Genomic DNA, 22,228 nt, shown 5'->3' on the forward strand with positions numbered 1-22,228 from the left:
CGAGCAAAACGATGTGTTTCACCCATCGAGATCCTCGGTCGTGTGTACGAGGCTATAGACTTGTACTGTAAGAAAGATAAATAAAACACAATCATAGGGGTTGGTTTACTAAAGGCAAATAATGCAGTTGCCCTCTGCAAGTGCAGTTGCTCCAAAGCTTAGTAAATGAGGCAAGGTTTCACTTTGCAAAGAGTATCCCATCATGTGCAAGGAAAAAAACAAACAAACAGCATTTTTGCTTGATGGAAGTCAGCAGTTTCTGCTCATTTACTAAGCTCTGGAGCAACTGCACTTGCAGAGTGAAACTGCACTTTGCAAAGTGCACAGTCTTTTTGCCTTTAGTAAATCAACCCCATAGTGTAGCACTATGTAGAGCCTTTATAAACAACAAGAAACAATGGCTTTCCCAATGTACATGTCTAATTATGAATAATGCACAGGAACAGGATTTATAAAGAATTAGCACATATTGATAAGATAATATACAAACAAAATATTGAAGATATTACATATGTTAGCTCCGGGAGGAATCACATTACCCAAGGCAGATAAAGATTGTTTAAATAAAACATATCCCACACACATCACCTACACACTTTATGAAAAATATATAAGTGCATATAAAAAATAAATAAAAAAATAAGTGCATAATGAGAGAAAAGAAAACAAACAAAACACCTTTGCCTGGATTAAAGGTGATTTATTTAATCTTTATAATTGTTATATTTGAAAATAAAAGATATCTTACTTAAATGTTCCTTCAGCACGTTGTCTATTGATATTTCCATGTTTCCTGGAATAATTGGTATTTTGCTCATCTTCTCTGCCCTAGACATAAGCAAAATAAACATGGTGTACTTACTGTAAATGTATGCATAGTTCTATCACTTATAACAAGCACAGTTCTATACCCAAAAGTTTAATACTAATTGTGCAGCCACCTATTTTAACATTCCCTATATACAGTATACAATATATTATATAATAGTGACATACAGTAAAACACCCTAATAAATACTTACCAAAAAAAAAAACTGTCTATAGGCAGTAGTGAAGTTTCTAGTCATCTACAGCAGTGGTTCTCAACCTCAGTCCTCAAGTACCACCAAAGAGCTATGTTTTGAGAACTTCCCTTAGATACCATGTCATTGATATTGATTTAAAGCAGCTGTGCAAAGTAAAGGGAATCCTGAAAACATGGCCCGTTGGGGGTACTTGAGGACTGAGGTTGAGAACCACTCATCTACAGTGCCTTGAAAAAGTATTCACACCCCTTGAAATTTTCCACATTTTGTCATGTTACAACCAAAAGCGTAAATGTATTTTATTGGAATTTGATGTGATAGATCAACACGAAGTGGCACATAATTGTGAAGTGGAAGGAAAATGAAAAATGGTTTTAAAGCCCCCTTTACTACGATACCCTATTTGGCAACTGGATCTTGTGTCCTTTCATTAACTAATGAAAATTCATTTGTTGTTCTGGTTTGTTCAGGACTTCAAGCATAGTAAGAAAACTGCAGGTATACAGCAGATATCTAAGTACAATTCCAGGTAAAGCTGAGGCATAAAATCTGGAAAGATAATTTGAAATACTTGAGCCATAGCTCCCAACAGTCCCTGATTTTGAAGAACTGTCTCTGATATGGAACAAAGTCCCTCTGTTCCTCATTCCTCCTCATTTTACTCTGATCTCTATAGTTGTATATAAAATGCACTTTTCATCTTTCAAAAGTGTCTCCCAGTGCTAAACCTTTCATCCAAATTCTGTATTTGTAAATTTCAAAAGCCAGTATAAAGGAATAGTCAAAAAACAAAAATAAAAAAAAACATTTGTGGGTTTAGCTAATCGTTTTTTTAAAATAAGTCTCCTTTAAGGGGGTGTGGCAGGGGGGTATCCTATGCATTCATACTTTTGCTAATAAGTGTCCCTCGTCACCATCTCAAAAGTTGGGAGGTATGCTTGCGCTAAAATTAGGGGATTGCATAATAGTATTCTAGAACTATTGAAAATGTAATAGATCAAAGGACTTTTAGTAGTTTGTAAATGTTTTTATTCTTATGTAGAAAAGATAGCTGATATCTGTGTTACAGTGCAAACTGCATTGGCTAGCACCTAGCCTTTCTTTATCGGAAATAATGATTAGTAGTTACTAGTTTATGTATTTCACAGACACATTTCTTAATCTAACCTTTTGTAATCTGCCACCAGTTTAACCAGATCTTCTGTTGAAATCTTGCTGCTGTCTTGTCTGAAAAGAGGGGAAAACCTGGCTTCTCGATCTATGTTCCCAGAGTTGTCTTTAAATACTGATCTAGAACAAGGAAAGAACATTTTAAAAAGTGAACTGATACCTTGAATGTATAAAAAACATCAACATTTTATTTTTCAGATCAGATTTCAGTTACTAGTATAAATGGGGAATACAGTATCAAAATGTGATGCTGTTTTTACGCCTTAATTGAGGGGCAGTGATGGAATCACAGTGGAGAAAGCTCATCGCTGGAGCCAACCCAGTGGCATCCATTCACAATTTGAATATCTGTTATTGGTGGACATGCCCTGTACATGATAATCACATGAGCATACAGTGATGCTGAAGAGACACAGTGTTCTGCCAAGAAGTTTAAGAAGCTGGTAGATAATTCTCCTGAAAAGAATACACCAAAGTAAAATCTCAGTTTTTAAGTATAGCTTTAAAATATGTTTCTAATTGTGGATAGGGTGATAAGGGTTAGAATATCTCTCAATGAATTAGGCCTGGTACACACGATAGGATTTATCCGCGGATACGGTCCGCCGGACCGTATCCGCGGATAAATCCTCTGCGGATTTTAATCCGATGGAGTGTACACACCATCGGATTGAAATCCGCGCCGAATTCCCATCGCGGTGACGTGTCGCGCCGTCGCCGCGATGATGACGCGGCGACGTGCGCGACGCTGTCATATAAGGATATCCACGCATGCGTCGAATCGTTACGACGCATGCGAGGGATGGGTTCGGACGGATCGATCCGGTGAGTCTGTACAGACCACCGGGTCGATCCGCTGGTGCCGATTCCAGCGGATAGATTTGTAGACATGTCTACAAATTTTTATCTGCTGGCATTCGGAAATATCCGCGGATAAATATCCGCTGGAGCGTACACACCAGGGGATCTATCCGCTGAAACCGATCCGCTGAGATTTTTCAGCGGATGGATCCTCTCGTGTGTACGGGGCCTCAGTGCTGACTGTGACCATGTTTGGAGATTCACTCTAATGCCGCGTACAGACGTTTGGACATTCCAACAACAAAACCGTGGATTTTTCTTGCATACACACGGTCACACAAATGTTGTGGGAAATTCCGAAAGTCAAGAATGCTGTGATGTACAACACATATGATGGCACTAGAAAAGGGAAGTTCAATACCAGCCGTGTTAGTAGAAGTTTTGTGAGAGATTCACGCTCTTCAGTCCGTTACAGCATGACGAATGTGCTATCTCCATTATGAACGCTAATTTTAGCAGACCGAGTGCTTCCGTCTCGTACTTGATTCAGAGCATGCGTGGAATTTTGTGCGTCGGAATTGTCCACACATGATCGGAATTTACGAGAATGGATTTTGTTGCCGGAAAATTTGAGAACCAGCTCTCAAATTCTTTTTGTTGCAAATTCCGACAACAAATGTCCGATGGAGCCTACACACAGTCGGAATTTCTGACCAAAAGCTCCCATCGAACATTTGTCCGAGCTTGTGTATGCGGCATAACTCTATATCCTGGTCCAGAGGGTGAAGGGAGGGGAAGGGAACAAATTATAGTTTTTTAATGGGAAAATCATCAGTGAGGATCCTCGTTATAAGGGTAACTACCAAAGGTGGTGTTTTCCCTGGAAACAAAGTATGTCTGGTACATCAAGTAAGCTGAAATTCCCAAACAAGTCACAGAAAGCAATAAAAATTAGACTTAACATATAGCACTTCCACACTAGCAAAAAGTTTTGGCACACGATTTTTAATATCATTTCAAGCAACATTGTGCTGTTAGATATAAGCAAAAGGTACTGCATCCAGAAAGTAAATAAGAGCTAAAACAATAGTGTTTAAAATGTACTGCGCAAAACTAAACAATACTGTATTAATTTACCTTACAGCCCATGCAAAAGGCATCCGATACTTTCCCAGCCGACTACAATGTTGCTTTGTTGTCTTCAGTAATTTCTGTGCAGACTGATACAAAAGTTAAAGTAAATGTATAAGTCCCAGCTCTGTTTAATTAAAACCACCAAATGCAATAAATAAATAAATATATATATATATATATATATATATATATATATATATATATATATATATATATATATATATATTATTGCTGATCAATGTAGGTATACAGTATGTAATGTAATGCAAATACTAGATTTTTATTTACTTCAAACGGTGTCAGGAAGTTAGTAGGCTTACATATAGTATTGCACATTTAAACCAGAGAATTATGAGTTTAAAGTAGGGATGCCCACAAAGCATAGCTGGTGTAGGCTATGTGGCCTAAGAAAACAATCCAATGGTTCTCTAGTTCCAGTTAATGTCAACCAATACCTTAAAAGCCATTTCCTGGGGACCCAGTGCCCACAATGCATAGCTGCTGCAAGCTATATGTCCTAATTCTAGAAACAGAATGGTAAGGAATCTTCTTGAAATGGAGACAGGTGAGTTGAAGAATTTGCTAATAACAGTTTTTTGGATTTGTGGGCAACAAAATAGAAAAAAAGGATAATTAGAGAGTGTCAGAGGTATATTAGACTATTAGGTTACAAAGGTCCTGTTTTAATTATGCATTTTCCTACTCTGTCTGATAACCCATGTGCCTCACTTTTCATTTGTTGAGGTGATTGAATATTGTTTGCATAATAACAATGACATCATAACAAACGTTGACCGCAAGAGAAGAAATAAGACATATAGGGGCCCTGCACAAAAGTGTACAACCCAATAGGGAATGATATTGAACATATATAAAATCTTACATTGGGGAAAGGTCTGGCCAAAAATGATCCAAAATACAGCAAGTTAAAATGTACTCAAAAGCTAAAGATGGACCTGCCATGCAGCTTGTATAAATCAAAGCCACAAATTAAAGTGCTTAGAGGAGCATAGGGAGCAAATATCATTAATGGGTACTGTGGAATAAGTAAATGAAACACAGAGGTCATCGCTTGAGTAAAGGGTAAAATAAATTGTAAGGAGATTTGATCAACAAAAAAGGGAATAAAAGGGGTGGATATAACAGCAATAGAATAGAATGTGAAGTGGCTAGTTAGGATATGACTTCAGAACATGCCAGGTTTTGTTAGAGATGTGTTTTAGGGGAACACACTGAGCATTCAATGGTACAATACAGTCGGTCAAAATGGTAGGAATGTTTCATAATTAAGTTCACGTGAATAGAAATGAATATGTCATTTGATGTTTTCAGATCCAATAACACAATTTAGGACAGAATATTAGAATATTATTATGACAGAATATTAGAGGGGTTGCAGCATTTCAGAGGGCCTTGTAGGTTTGAAGTTATCTCTTGAAGTAATAAGAAGCCTGTGTGCGTGGACATAAGCTAGTGACATCAGTGAAATGGATAGTAAGATGGATATATCCAACAGGTATGTACATGACTGACTGAAATGATGTTAACGCAAGTCGGTTAGTAGAGTATTAGACCAGCACAGGCAGAATACAATAAGCACATGGATTCGTATTATAGTAGTTTTAAGGTATAGGTAGAAGTGATGGATGATTTCATGCAGCCTACACAAAATTAACTGAATCAATAGTGTTCCCAAGTCAACAGGTTTTTAGTGATATGTGTAACGCAGGGGTACTTATGTAGCGCCCTGCTCCCAAAGATAGGGGCGCTATTTCAATTTTAGGGGATGCATGGGCCAATAGTTGGGCGTGGACCTGTTGAATTATATGCAAATTTGCCTCTGTTCTGGCTGTTGTACTGCCTGGTAGTATGTTCCCTTGTTGCTTGTGGGTGGAGTTACCACTTCAGGCCACACCAGGTGTACCATGGTGTATTGGGTGTCCCTCCTCGGCAGCAGTGCAGTGGGAGTGGTGACCCTGCTGTGCATGCTGGAAAGGGATACTTAAGGGTCAGACGCCGTTTTTCAGGGTTTTTCAGGGTCCTTCCCCTCGTGGCCCTCCTGGCACGAGGTGGGTGTGTGCGATTTCAGTCTCGGGACCACGTTGGTCTGAGGCTGTGTTCCTGTTGAGTAGGCCCAGCTGTCCTGGCTGGGGCCTACGCTTTGGAGGCGATCCTGTGCTGTCTGTCCTGCAGGAAGAAGCCACTCAATGAAGGAAGCCAGGGGAGGACCTGTCCCAGAAAGGACCGAGCGGAAGGCTGGTACTTTGGGAGAGGCCTGGTAACTTATTGAAGGATGCACCGTAGCCTACAATACCTTACAGTCAGCCGGATTGGCTTAAAGGCTCCTTGGCTGTAGAGCAGGAAGTTCGGGACTTTAAATCCTGTGGCAGAGGATTCCTGACTATCCTTTCCGGCTGCTAGGCCATGTGAGAGGGATCTATCCAGGTGAGCAATACCCACTCAGGATTGAGTGGCGAATATTGGAACTTTGAATACTGTTGTGCATTCGTTACCGCGTGCCTGAACCTTCCCCTTCTCTCTATACTCTCTACTTCGTTCACAAGTTTTAAGCACTTAAAATAAAGCCGACAGTTGAAGGTTTTACATCCTGTGTGGACATTCCAATTTCTACAGACTTTCTCCCCTGGACAACGAACTTAGAGGTAACGTGCAAAACCCAAAATCTAAACCAGCAGCTCCTTCGGGGGTAGTGCTACACATGGGGGCTTGTCTGTGATTATTTGCCGTTGCCTCTGACAACCGGATTAATGTGTTTCATTTTTTTGGAAGTCTGCAATCAAGGAAGTGTTGGACTGTGCTCTAAAAGAAAGAGAAAGGGGTTAAGGGTACAGATTGCTTTGCCATCCGCGTGGGCCGTGGGCAGAGCCAGAAATAAGAAAAGCCTGCGAGCTACGTGCCAAAAGAGCAGAAAAGGGAGGAGTTCCCACCAACTGCGTAAAAACACACATGTGTGTTTGGCGCCATTATCAGGGATTGGGCACCAGCCATGTCGGGACCCAGGATGCCATCCTTGCCAAATACTGTGGGTGCCACATCATCCGGAGCTCCGCTTACTGATACGGGGATCCACTTAAAGCCCCGGGGATGCTTCACGCTCTATACAAGGCGTGATGTGGAGGCTCTGGGCATGCTGTGCCCTGGATGTAAGGGACTGATGGTGCAGTTGTGCCCATTCGGACGATGCATGTCCTGTGGGGATTACCAATTTGAGGTGGAACAGCCCACCATGCCACCTCAAGCTTATTGGGTAGACTGGATGACAGAGGAGGCCGTCTTCGCCCCTGTGGTTCAGTCTGCTGCACCGAGTGAGTCCAGAGTAAGTGTCGCTGCCACTACGGAGCCACCAGCGGACATCGCAGTGGATACCGCTGTCACAACTTGTGTCTTCGTCCCACCTGTGAAACGGAAGGTGGGATACGTTAAAGCCTCCCGCGGCTGCGGTAGAGGCCTACCTCAGCACCTGCTGGAACAGGACCTCGTGAGTGGTGATGTATCCGGGAAGTCCACACCAGGAACCGGTATGGAGGCTGGAGAGAAAGTCACTGAGACTGTCTGCACTTGCCTACCTGCGGAAGAGTGGGAGGATTCGGAGTTGGACTCTTTGTTCGACACCGGGGATGACGATCTTTTCGAAACAATGTCTCGGGAGCTGAGATGGAGTAATAGAAAAAGTATTTCTCCGAGACATAGTTTTTCGGATGAGTCACCTATGACCTCAGGGGACACCACACTTCGGGTGGAAACCCCTGACTGCAGAAAAAGGGGTTTTGCCAAACGAGGGAATCCTGTCCCAACCTGTACAGGCCTTTATTCGTAAATCACCATATGCTTACATCTTACCCGGGACGGGAAGTTCTCTGACATTACCTAAGCGCTACTAAGTACTAATTAAGAGGGTAGCCACTGCATACGGTCTTGAGTTCCCCTATGTGCCCAAAGAAATAATGTTGGAGATCAAGGCCAGCCGCGAACAGTGGTACAAAGAGGCCATCTGGGACTACTTGAAGGTACCCAAGCCATTCAGGAACTTCAGTCACTCATTCATTATGGCCAAACGGTTCGAAGGGTGATGGTTACACTGAAGCTATGGCCGGCATATTCACGCAGTGATCTACTTTATCACCACCTTGGACAAACAGGGAAACACCCTGACCTTGCCGGATCCCAGATTCTACCTATAGGTCTGAACAAGCAGAAGAACTCTTTTGTATTTTTTTTCCACTTCTGCTGATTTCTCTCAACAAGAGAAGGATACTCTGATTATGGAGGAGTTTTTTTTCTTCCTCCTTAAACCATGCTGCTGGACTTTGGGAAATTAGGTAGACAGAGTAGGGTGCTGAGAAACGCCGGGTTCCAGATGCGTTTTATTTTTCTTGCTCCAGCCCCTGCTTAAAGGACTTTCATGCCTCTGACACTAGGTGGCAGTGGTCGACAGAATAATGAGAGAGACTTTTTTAGAATTTTGATAAGTGATCTTAGAGAAGGGAAGTTTAATTTCTTCGGTCTTCGGAAATGCAGCTTCACTTCGATGTAAATATTTTTTGAAAGATACATTTTTCTATGCATGTTCGTGTTTTCTTCCAGGTGCCAGATCTACTGTCAAGACCATTGTAGAATGTGGTAGAATTAGACAGTTAGTGACGGGTGGTAGTGTTTATATTTGATGTGTAATATACAAATGTCTTATCTGAAGATTTATGCCATTCCTTTTATTGTACTTTGTTTCTTTTCCCTCTTTTCCTTTCCACATCCCTTTTTTTTGGTTCAGGCACCAAAACTTCAGGCTTGAAGGGTTGTTTTTTTCTCAGAGGGGGGGGGGGGGTGTATGTAGCGCCCTGCTCCCAAAGATGGGGGTGCTATTTCAAATTTACGGGATGTCTGGGCCAATAGTTGGGCCCAGACCTGTTGAATTATATGCAAATTTGCCTCTGTTCTGGCTGTGGTACTGCCTGGTAGTATTTTCCCTCATTGCCTGTGGGTGGCGTTACCACTTCAGGCCCATGTTGGAACGCAGGTGTACCATGGTGTATTGGGTGTCCCTCCACAGCAGTGGTGCAGTGGGAGTGGTGACCCCATTGTGCATGCTGGGAGGTGATACTTAAGGGGCAGACGCCCTTTTTTGGGGTCGTTTGCCTCATGGCCCTCCTTGCACGAGGTGGGTGTGTGCGATTTCAGTCTCAGGACCACGTTGGTCTGAGGCTGTGTTCCTGTCAAGTAGACCCAGCTGTCCTGGCTGGGGCCAACACTTTGGAGGCGATCCTGTGCTGTCTGTCCTGCAGGAAGAAGCCACTTAATGAAGGAAGCCAGGGGAGGACCTGTCCCGGAAAGGACCGAGTGGAAGGCCAAAATCTAAACCAGCAGCTCCTTTGGGGGTAGTGCTACACTTATGTAATCTGTATTACCCTTGATATGTGTAACACATGGGTACTTATGTAATAGGCATTACCCGTGACATGTGTAACACAGGGGTATTTATGAAATAGGTATTACCCATGACATGTGTAACACAGGGGTATTTATGAAATAGGTATTACCCGTGACATGTGTAACACAGGGGTATTTATGAAATAGGTATTACCCATGACATGTGTAACACAAGGGTATTTATGAAATAGGTATTACCCGTGACATGTGTAACACAGGGGTACTTATGTAATCGATATTACCCGTGACATGTGTAATCCAGGGGTACTTACAGTGTGCAATCTGTATTACCCTAGAGGTTCTTTTCAACTTGTCAGTTTGGAGGAAGGACCTTCAGGCTTCTTTATGTCTTATAATGGTGATGCAGGTAGACACTAGCTACATATGCCATTAAAGTGAGAATATTTTGTAAGCAGATTTAGAGCAACCAGCCATAGGAGTAAGCATATTATGTAAACACATTTGAGCAGCCATAGCCTTTTCAATGCTAGCACTTACAGTGGGATATGCTCACACTATACAGGACTGATATCATAACATCATCTCTGCCTGCTAGAAACTACAATGGGGAAGCTAGAGCAACCGGACTTGTTGGCGTGCACACAAATAGAAACCATTTAATTCAATGCATTTATATATGTAATCATCCAGCACATAACTGGTAACAGTGACAAAAAAAATAAAAACAGAAGTAGTAACAACACTTACCGCACCACAGAAAAAAATAATTATAACAAAAAATTATAAATGTGTTTCCCAAACTAATATATATATATATATATATATATATATATATATATATATATATATATATATATATATATATATATATATATATATATATATATATAATGCATGGATTGTATATAAATGCAAATATATATATATATATATATATATATATATATATATATATATATATATATATATATATATTAAAATGGAGATATCTACAGTATGATTTAAGATTAACTGCTACTACCTTTTCCAAATCTAGAATCATATAACACATCCAGATCAAAAAAAAAGTGAGACAGTGCTGTGGCTCTCCATAACAACTCCCTTCTTGTGTGTCAGTGAAATTAAAATATATGAATATATCAAAAAGTGTCAAAATGAAAGTCCCAAATCCAAATAGCACCTGTGTCCAGTATAGATGAATCCATTTACATTTCAACTTCAAATACAATTTCAAAGTTCCATTACTCTACTCCTCCAATACACCACATGTAGAAGTGTTCACCCTCACACCAGTTATCAGTCTCACTCACCAACTATTATTTCCTCTCGTGAATGATCAGCAAATACAGCTCACAAAGATGTTAATTTCATCACACCATAGGCTTTCCAGGATCACTTTCCTTTTGAGAGGTCTCTAAGCAGTTCATATTATAAAAGAAAGAGAAAATGCTCCGCCAGGCTCCTCATCCCCCACCACAGTTTTTATAGAGAGTAACAGTGCTGTCTCACATTTCTTTTTTTGATGTGGATGTGCTATATAAAAAACAGAAATACGTCCACATATACTTCCCAAATTTCCTTTAATTTCTTAGCTGGGTGTTCAGCTTTAAAATGCAGCTTAACTGTAATTGCAATGTAATGTATCAAATCCAAAACATGATTTTGACATATTTATTTCAGCACTATGGTAATAAGATGATAACACATTTTTACTGGGTCAAATATAGCCCTAGGCCATTTGGCTGATGGAAAGGACTCAAAAGGCTTTACTACATGACCTGCTAATGCATTGCTTCCTCAAATGCAGCTCCCTGTTATAAATTATTTCTGAAAGGAATTACCCCCGAGAGTCATAGATACTTGTTCTGCAAACTGGTCTCTGCCCTAAGACAACATAATTTTTTCTACTCATTAAAGTTATTCTATTGTCCTCATATGACCATTTACTATACTATAGCATAAATGACAGAAGATCATCAAATCCTACTGCACCATGATAACTTATGTGAAGAGAAAATATATAGCATGCTATTGCAAGAAAAAAAAAAACACACAACATACTTTACTGGAATCAGAGTTCTTTATGTATGGTTCAGCACTACTAGCAATGTTTCCATTAAGAACTTTTTCTATTCTGGCAACTAAGATCACGTCAACATGTGGATTGGATACTGAGAAAATTGCCTAAAAGAGAAAAGAAACAAGTAAAGTTGGCTTTCAAATGGGGTCTACAATAGAATTTTTTTATAGGATAAGATACTAATAAGATAAAAATCAAGGTCTGCTTAGTATATAAGGGACCTCTCTCTAATATTTAATATCAGATTTAAAGTGGTTCAGTTGTAGTTTTTTTCTGTATTACGGTAAAAAAAACCTTCTGTGCTGCAGGACCCTTCCAGTCTCCCCTTATTCTTTCCTTAGCCTGATCCAGCACTGTGCTCAAGAGCAGTTATTCTCTCCACTCTCACAGGGCCGATTGATAGCAGCAGATGTGGGGCGGGCCAAGTTGCACTGTCTGTGTCTACTGACACAGGCAGCACAGATCGGGATCAAGCCCGAAAGTCTGCCAACATAGGAAGCAGCTTCCTATGATGGCACACTGAGAAGAGGAGGAGCTAGGAGCAACAGTGGGGGACCTGAGAAAAAGAAGTTTGGGACTGCTCTGTGCAATTTTATTAAACAGGCAAGTGTTAATGTTGGTTATTTTAAGAAGAAGAAAACAGGTTTATAATCACTTTAAATTGAAAAAGACCTTTAGAGCCGGTTCACACAGGGGCGACTCGTCAGGCGACTCAGCTGCCTGACAAGTCGTGCTCCGCTCTGTTCAATGGAACCGTACTCAAGTCGCTCCGACTTCGAAAAAGTTTCTTCTACGACTTTGGGGGCAACTCGGGGCGACTTGCATTGACTTCAATACAGAAGTCATTTTGCAAGTCGCCTCTGAAGTCGTCTTGAGATTGCCTTGCCGAGTCGCCCCCAAAGTCGTGCCGCCCCTGTGTGAACCGGGTCTCAGGGAAGAAGTTATTAAATATATTTACCTTACCCCTTTTACTGTTATTATTGCCTAGGTAAGGGTGACGTTACCATGAAATTCAGAGTAGCATGAGTACTCAGCATTTCCTGGGATATCATCTGAAGGATGGCGACATCGCCCCTTGCAAAAGTAAAATATATGTACATTTTCCATAAATGTTTTTTTTTTTTTTCACTTTAAATATACTTGTTTTGGGGAGGAGTTATAATACATTTGTCAGACCTTTCTTTTTACTGCAAGTGGTAAGTGGTAATACAGCTGAATCTTGGACATGCTAGACTTACATAAAAAATACGATCAGCCTCTAACAAAAGTATACAGATAATAAGTACAGTGTACAATGAAGGTATAATAATGAAGGATGCTTTTTTGGATATTGTGATTTATTTACATAATAATACAAGTCTACCTGTCTAGGGTACTGCATCCACTTTTCAGGAAAGCCACGGATCTGAGGCTCCTCAAGTTCTTTTGACCGACTAGTTGATGGTGACATGGTACCATTCCTTATAGCTCCTGTAGATGGGCACATCATTTGTCTGACAATGTCATGGTTAAGGTCTACATGGAAATCTGCTGATATCTTTCTTCCATCTTTAATGTCAAAAAGAGCCAGGTTTACAAAGAATGGTTCAATCTGTGAAAAAACATAAAAGAAGCAAACAAATGATCGGGTTTCTAAATTATTATTTTTTTCACAAACTCATAATACATTATGAAACAGTTACAATCTGAGGCAGGTCTTAGCAAAACCCCTAAAGACGTTGAGATAGCACATGATAGTAAAAAACAAGGAAGTTACTGTATGTTTTAGCACAATGTATAGGCATAGGACAGGATAGTGTATAAATATGTAGACAAAATAAAAATAAAAAAATCTTTAAATGATACAATATTTTTTTTCTGCTTTTTACTGTGTTTATTTTCAGGTCAAGTGCTTGAGCTTAAATTGAGATAGCACATGATAGTAAACAACAAGGAAGTTACTGTATGTTTTAGCACAATGTATATGCATAGGACAGGATAGTGTATAAATATGTAGACAAAATAAAAATAAAAAAATCTTTAAATGATACAATATTTTTTTTCTGCTTTTTATTGTGTTTATTTTCAGGTCAAGTGCTTGAGCTTAAATTAGTTGCGCACCAATCAGAAAGCAACTCATGTGCATCAAGCAGTATGTTATGTAAGAAATATAAGGAAAACAATGTGCTATCTAAAAATGTAAGAATTAGCACACACACCACTGTTATCCAAACTGTTAACAATCACCAGTCACCAGTGGTTTGAGTTCTCTGTTGGAAGCTAAGGCTCTACAGACGTTTATAATATAGGCATTGATGCGTCAAAAATACATGTCAACTACACACATGCTAAACTGCACAGTATGATTTAAATGGGCCTTAGACCCTAATATATATGTAGACAACATATTAGGAAATAGAAAAACCTGACTATTTACTATATTTTATGAAGGTCTATATAGAGTTAAATAATTTGGTCTAACCTACTATTTGGTTTTAATATAAGAGAGTTCATGGACAACTTACATTTGTAACTGGTTCGGTGTCATTTTCCCTGAGGCAAGCCTGAAGATTCAGAGTAAGAGATTTACAAGATACCATAATCCTCTTAGCAGTCTTTTCCTCCAACGGTTTGATTACAGAATCACTCGCTGAGTTCTGGAGCTTTGCTACCTAAAAATATTAGCCCACACAGATTATTTGGAATGACAATGGCTTGTTACATATTTGGATACAATTGATGCATTGTAACTGTGACAAACTCAGGAATCATTAGACTTTATTTAATAAAAAGTTAAAAGGGCAAAATGAACAATAAACCTATAGCAATACGACTGTGTTTTTTTATTATATTTTATATAACACCTATTGTTTGATATTTCAAAGTAGGTTAACTGAATAAACAGCATTGTTTAAAAAAAAGCAGGCACCAGTGGGTATGTGTAATTATCTGAATGTCTAATATTGTAGACCTACTGCTCATGGATTTCTTTAGTTTTAATTAAAGCAGAGTACCAGGCTTTTCACAAGTACCCCACCACCCCACCACCCCTTCATTTGTCATCGCTTCCTGTATGGCCATCGGTTAATAATTTTGTTTTTACAGCATGACAGTTAGATGTATGCCATGTACGGCTGCACATTGGCTCCTGGGATACGAGATTTGTAATTTCAAGGAGTCAATGCGTCTCTGCTGATATAGCAACCTGCAACGATTTGTTTATGAACATGCACGAGATCGGGAGCAGCGCCGTACCCGGAACTAAATAGTAGTGGCCTTTAGCTGCCCACAATGAAGATGGGAGCACGCTCAGGGGGGGATGCAAAGTAAGTTTTGGTAACTAATGTACATTTACTAAACCAGCATGTTATATTAATGTCGATTGATGTAGGATTCACTGGAAACAACATGGGTATGTTTTAAAAAAAAAGGTTTGTTTTTTATTAGAGCAATTGATTGCTGTAAGCAAGAGCATTTAAATATCACTTACCTCGTTTTTTCTTTTGACCTCCAGAATACAGTAACCCAGTTTTGAAAATGCCATTTCCTGTCTCTCCTCTTCTTGCTTTCCACCAGCATCTGAGCCGTTTTGCATGGTGGAAAGCAGAATGTGCTCACCCCCTCCCTATGACTACAGCCCTGCGTGAAGATGCTCTCTTATCCCTCACAGGCATGGAGGCTAAGCCTAATGGGAACTGTAGTTCCCATTAGGCCGTGATGTAGCAAGAATGAATGCGCACCGCAAACCAGGAAGTCAGTGAGAATAATGATTCAGGAGTGACGGAGGTGAATAAAACCGCTCGATTTCAACAGGTATCAAACTAGTTATAATACAAACATTACTTTTTACTTTATCAGCTACTGTCAGACTTTAATTTAAGAGGAAAATATTTTTGTCATTAAAACCCCTTTAAATACTTTTCTTGCTGGCAGAGCAAAAGTGTCAAATTGTAAACCAACTTATCTCCTCTGCCTAAACTGAGTTCTGATAACAGGCACTCAAAAACTGTCATATAACATAGGTTGTTATTAGACAGGTTGAAAAAGAGACAAGCAGACCTCATAGGGTCTTAAAGCAAAAGACCAGCAAAAGAGACAGGCCTCTATAGGGTTTTAATGCAACATGATCCTTGATTGAAATTTGTACTGTGACAGGGAGAGAAAATAATTGAATATCAGCACACACATCTATCATTGGTCAGACTAATAGTTATGGGATTAGTACATCTCCTGCTCTACTTCTGAGCCACTCAGATACAAGCTGCAGGTCTCATAGACTCTTGTGCTGCAATTGTGTCTCTGTCTCCCTTTTCTTCAGTTCATTCACAAAACCCACAGCCAAAGGCTCCTGAGCATACAGTGGATACTGTGCTAATCCCAAAATTCAAACAAGCAGCTTTGTGGCATGTATGGGAAGGTGTTCATGAGGCAGAGCTTTAACCCTGGCAAGCTTACTGTGCCTGGAGTTGGGCTTTAAATGCCCATTTTTTGACTGATTCAGTTTAAAAACATATTCAATAACTTGTAATGATATCTGAAGAAAAATGTATTTCATTAAACATAGAAAGATGTATAGGAGTTGGCATCAGATAGAATTACTTACATATAAATCCGGGTCTAAAGAGAAAATGTTGTGTCGTTCCGAACTTCTACAGGATTTTATGCTTTCTTCACTCTCTGTAAGGTACTGAGCAAAGACAGTCATACTAAAGAAATCTGTTTCAAATAGCTTACCTAAACATTTAAGCTCCTATATCAAAATGTTTTTTTTTTTAAATATATATTTTTAAAAATGATTTTCATAATCAGCAAGGTATTAAAGAAAAAACACAGATAAAACACAAATACAGAACACTGTTCAAAGTATGTAAGCTTCTATTGTTAACCTGAAGTTAAAATGCCAGTTGCCTGGTTGACAGACTGAACCACTGTTGCCAGTACTAAGTCACCATCCTAGAACAGATATACAATGTACTCATTTTTTTCCACTTTGGATAGAACAAGGGAGGGTTATAACCCCTGTCAGATTTTTTATCACCATCTGTGTCCCATTGGGGAGATTTCCCTTAACTTCCTGTCCCATAGCCAAACAGAAAGTGGGAGGAAATCCCTCCAAATTAAAGTGATACTAAAGTTTAGTTTTTAACATGTTATACTTGCCTGCTCTGTGCAGTAGTTTTGCACAGAGCAGCCCAGATCCTCCTCTTCTCTGGTCCCTTGCTGTCACTCCTGGCCCCTCCGTCCTGCTTGTTATGGGGACACCCGACCTGAGCCGAGCCGCAGCTCCATATATCCATTCAGACACGGACCTGCAGTTCGGCCCGTCCCCTCTCCCCCCGTTCTGATTGGCTAACTGACTTTGACAGCAGCGGGAGCCAATGGTGTCATTGTTGTGCCTCAGCCAATCAGAAGGGAAAGACCCGGACAGCGAGGCACTTGTGCACATCGCTGGATAGAGATGGGGCACAAGCTGCTACGCACAGAAGGTGTTTAAGCTTAATGCATAGAATGCATTTACAACCACTTTAAGGGAATTACTTAGGGACCCCAGTTCACCAGAACTAGTGTCCCCATTGGAGAATTTCCCCTCCTACTTTTCTGGGGACAACCCCACATTTGGGATTTTCTTTCACTTCCAATGATAATGGTAAATAGGACAAATATAGATGGTGGATCTCCCTAATGAGGGCACAGATAGCAACAAAAGCTGACCAGTGTTTTACTCCATCTCTACTCCATCCAAAGCTAAAAAAAAAAATACTTTACGTTAGAACTTATCATCTGCATATGTGTCCTGTATCAGAAATTCGGAAAGTACTGAATTTAATTGATCACCATGATAACAAGGCAACTAGAATTTTCAGAATGAGAGGTTGGCAATGACAGCCTACATATTCCTCTGAGTACAGGTTTCCAGACTACTAATTGATATGCTTTGGTTTCCAGTAACTTGAGGTTTTAGATATATAATTCTATATTTCACCAGGATTATTACCAACATACAACTTTTTTTTAATCTCTGCATGTGCCTGGTCATTTAGGAAAAAATTATTCACACAACATACAAGTTGATCTAAAGGAAGAAGGTCACACAGCACAGCATGACTGGAAAAGGCAACCCACATAGAGATAAACTGATGATGGTTTGGAGAAATAGGAGGTGTAATCAAGTAGCCATGTTTTAATTAACAGATTAATGTGCAATATCCTTGTACATTTACAAACACAATATTCATGCTCCTTTCATAATAGCTTCATAGCCCAAAATAACTGCAGTAACTATCTGGCCCAAAAGACTTCTAATAGCCCTGCTCAGTCTGGCAATGAATGCATTATGAACACTGAAATTAAAGTCCAAAACATGCAAACCTCAGAGGAATATTAGTTCTTTCTAGTGGACACAAGTGACAGTACACACTGACATGTTCCTTCGTATTGATCCCACATAAGACACTAAATGTAAAATCCAAGATGCAATCAGTGCTAAAGTCAAAATCAGCCAATATCAACATCCCACAATGGATCTTGTGTCTCTCTGACTGGCAAATTTATATCTTGTATCTAGGAACACAAAGTACACAGTTGACAAGGAACCCCAGTGTAGTTCTTACAGACAGTGTTCAATAAAATCTATAAGATCCCCACCACCCTCCACCCAAGTTAAAATCTAATTTAACATTGAGCATAAAGAGTTAACACTGAACATTGAGCATAAAGCAGTGTGGCAGGTTAATATTTCCATCTTAAGCCTCGTACACATGATCAGTCCATCCGATGAGAACGGTCTAAAGGACCGTTCTCATCGGTTGACCGATGAAGCTGACTGATGGTCCGTCGCGCCCACACACCATCGGTTAAATAACCGATCGTGTTAGAACTTGCACTAAATACACAAGGTTCACTTTTTACCAAGATCCCTCTCCCTCATGCTCAAATGCTGCACTAAAATAAAATAACAAAATTGTGGATTACACAAAAAAGGTAAGTTTATATACTTACCTTACCCCCAACTTCCAAATGCAGTGCCTAAGAGAGGGTGATATTAACATCATTCTTGATCGATCCCAAGGAACTCTGAATAGCCCTCAACATCATTTCACAAAAATATGCTTGTGCACTGTGCATCATCTTACTAGAATGGGGCAACTCAGAAAAACCTCCTCTCCATATGTCCTTCCCTGAAGAACAGAAGCCAGGGGTGAAGTAAGGCCCCGTACACACGACCAGTTTCCTCGGCAGAATTCAGCTTCCGACCGAGTTTCTGGCTGAATTCTGCCGAGAAACCCGGCCGTGTGTACACTTTTGGCCGAGGAAGCCGACGAGGAGCTCGGCGAGGAAATAGAGAACATGTTCTCTACTTCCTTGTTGCTCTATGGGAGCTCTCGTCCCGCCGAGCTCCTCGGCGGCTTCAGTGCTGAACTGGCCGAGGAACTCGATGTGTTTGGCACGTCGAGTTCCTCGGCCGTGTGTACGAGGCCTAAATGTAACCTTGCTAGCTTTGGCCGATTTGCATTCTGCAAGATCTTCCCAGAAGAAAGATGATGCCCCCCTCGCAATACAGAAGCTGGGACTAGGCTAATATATTAACTAACCTTTATTAAACATAAGCTTTTGTTGTTATTTAAAGGGGTGTTCCAGTCATTTTTTATGTTTATTAAAAGTCAGCAGCTACAAAAAGTGTAGCTGCTGGCTTTTAATAAACATACACTCACCTGCTCCACGTTCCAGCGACGCGCCGGCCGGGGCTCCGCTCCTCTCCCCCCCACTCCGGCCGGCGTCTTCATTCCAAGTGTGGGCACCCGGCCATGACAGGTTTCGGCTTCACGGCCGGGCACCCACTGCGCATGCGTCACTGTTCATGCGCGAGCGGCGCTGCGCCATCCAATTGGACAGGCTATCGCCTGGGACATGTCACGTGTCCCAGGCGATCGCCTACAGGGAGGGGCTGCAGAAAGGCGATTAGACTATTCGCCTTAGCAGCCCCTCGGCGGAAGGAGGAAGTGGGACAGGAAGTCCCACTCCTCCTGAAGCCCCCACTCCCCCCCCAAAAAAAATTACATGCCAAATGTGGCATGTAAGGGGGCGAGGAGTGGATTAAGCGGAAGTTCCACTTTTGGGTGGAACTCCGCTTTAAGTCCAAAATGTTGGCATGGAGGAGAGGGCCCTCCATGCCCTAATTACGTAAGTGGACCTTACCTGTAGTTCAAGGTCCACCTTAAGGTGTACAGTTACCTTTTGTACTTATGAGATGTTACTGAAGTGTTCACTGTATCTTACCTTTGCAAGGTCAAGGTTGAGAGAATTGTCTGCACTGTCAGTTTCCTCATTTTGATTTTCGTAATTCACAAATGGCTCTGATGATTCCTCTGAAAAAATGTATGAATTATATTACAGCTTACAAGTAATTCTAATATGAACAAACAAACCATGGCTTACATTTTCCTAATCATTTACAATAAAGGCTTTTTACTGGCAGACCCAAACATTGAGGCCTATAGTCCACTGTGCAAGTTTTAAGCTTAAACTGAAGGCAAAACGTGTTATATTGTTTTGGATGGAGTAGAGAGGGATTAGAACACCTGTCAGTTTTTATTGCTCTCTGTGTCCCCGTTTGGGAGATTCACCCTCTCTTATTGTCCTGTTTAACATTATCATTGAAAGTAAAAGTAAAAGAAAATCCCAAATTTTCATACTAGCTCATTATGAATAACTTACCTGAGATCTCACCTCCTCCGACGCCGCCATGATACCCGGAGTAACTTCCGGGTATCGTTGCTCCAGTGCTGTGACTGGCCGGAGCAGCGATTACGTCACTCCCGCGCATGTGCGCGGGTGCCGCCACTAACGGCATTAGAAGCGGCACGCTCAGTGCATTGTGCTTAATGTCTACGGTGCATGCGCCGTAGACATCGGTGTCGCTTTTTTTGCAAATATCTCCTAAACCTTTTAGGTTTGGGAGATATTTCTTGCACCTACAGGTAAGCCTTAATTTGGACTTACCTGTATGTTAAAGTGGTTGTAATGGGTTTACAACCACTTTAAGATAAAAAACCTTCTCTTTAATTTGCAAGGATTTCCTCTCACTTCCTGTTTAACTATGGGACAAGTAGCGAAGGGAAATCTCCGCAATGGAACACATATGTGTGGCTACTTCTGTCTACAACAGTTCACTGTCATCCACCCTGTATACCTTTGCCCCCCTCACTACATCACTGATTTTCTAAAAGACATAAGATGTAAAACCACTTCCTCAAACTAAATCTATCTAAAACCAAGCTCCCAATATTTCCTCCCCCACATGCCCCTTCCCCTGACTTCTCTTTTAAGATCAATGGCACATCTGTCAGTCCGTCCCCACATGCCAGGATGCTAGTGGTAACCTTAGACTCTGAACTGTTCTTTCAGGCCCACATCCAATCCCTGTCAAAATCATGGCGCCTTAGACTCCGCAACATTTCCAGAATACGCCCCTTTTTTACTAATGATACCACCAAGGTTCTAATTCACTCCCTGGTTATCTCTCGCCTTGACTACTGCAACTCCCCGCTCATTGGATTACCTTTACATGGACTACCCCCCCTTCAGTACATCATGAATGCCGCTGCAAGACTCATCCACCTTAACAACCATTCAGTGTCCTCCACCCCTCTCTGCCAATCCCTCACCCAACAAGTAAAATTCAAACTACTAACAATAATTTACAAAGCAATCCATAACTTTGTTCCAGCTACATCACTAACCTAGTCTCAAAATACCAACCAAGGTGCTATCTTCGGTCCTCCCAAGACCTCCTGTTCTCTAGCTTCCTTGTCACCTCCTCCCATGCTCGCCTACAGGATTTCTCCATAGCTTGTCCCATCATTTGGAACTCCCTACCCCAATCTGTCTGACTATCCCCTAATTTATCCATCTTTAGACGATCCCGGAAAACCCTTCTCTTTAAAGAAGCCTATCCAGCTTCTAACTAATACACTGTTTTACTTTTTCCATCAGCTCATCCCCCACAGCGATTACCTTTTGTATCAATTGACCATCCCTCCTAGATTGTAAGCTCTAATGAACAGGGCTCTCTGATTCCTCTTGTACCAAACTGTAATGTAACCGTAATGTCTTCTTTTTTTTGTTAAGCAGTGCGCAAACTGTTGGCACTATATAAATACTGTATAATAATAATAATAATAATAATAATAATAATAATATCAACCCCAGTATATGTAATAGTTTCATAACCTTCTTTGCAGTGATCCATTAAGTTCAGGATTGGCCAATGCCAGTGAAACTGAAATACCAGCACCATCATGTCACCACAACTGGGTGCCAAGATATATTTCAATGCAAAAATACTCCACTGTCTGGTAGGTCCCCTATTATACCCAATGTAAACCACTCTGCTGGATTCTTTATATTCAAATAACGGAAGAATCCCCTCTAAATATTACAGGCTAATATGAATGTGATGTGTATCTGTAAGCAGCAATGAATATCAGATTTAGGAGCAGATAAAGAGGACTGTCAGTTGACGTCTATGGGTCACTGCACTTTGCACACTGCTCATTACTCTATTAAATAAATCCTTTAAAACAAAGAAGACATCCTCATCAAATAATACTCTAGTTCAAAAAACTCTTCTGAA

The 22,228-nt window shown here is 40.7% G+C and overlaps 1 protein-coding gene across 13 annotated transcripts in view; it reads right to left on the reverse strand.

Moving 5' to 3' along the window:
* Positions 1–22,228, reverse strand: part of DOCK10 (dedicator of cytokinesis 10) — a 433,376-nt gene that overhangs the window by 177,930 nt on the left and 233,218 nt on the right. For 8 of the 13 annotated variants that reach the window (XM_040349133.1, XM_040349131.1, XM_040349136.1 and 5 more), the window contains exons 9-17: positions 19,873–19,961; positions 18,595–18,621; positions 16,195–16,282; positions 14,121–14,263; positions 12,980–13,207; positions 11,598–11,720; positions 4,134–4,216; positions 2,193–2,315; positions 749–828 (exon numbers count right to left, since the gene is read on the reverse strand). In XM_040349133.1, the coding sequence (XP_040205067.1) occupies positions 749–828; positions 2,193–2,315; positions 4,134–4,216; positions 11,598–11,720; positions 12,980–13,207; positions 14,121–14,263; positions 16,195–16,282; positions 18,595–18,621; positions 19,873–19,961 (984 nt within the window). Of the gene's footprint in view, positions 1–748; positions 829–2,192; positions 2,316–4,133; positions 4,217–11,597; positions 11,721–12,979; positions 13,208–14,120; positions 14,268–16,194; positions 16,283–18,594; positions 18,622–19,872; positions 19,962–22,228 lie in introns of all 13 variants that reach the window. The other 5 variants (XM_040349129.1, XM_040349137.1, XM_040349128.1 and 2 more) reach the window with 3 other exon arrangements.

This window comes from Rana temporaria, chromosome 4 (assembly GCF_905171775.1).
Source record: "Rana temporaria chromosome 4, aRanTem1.1, whole genome shotgun sequence".
Classification (NCBI taxonomy): Eukaryota; Metazoa; Chordata; class Amphibia; order Anura; family Ranidae; genus Rana; species Rana temporaria.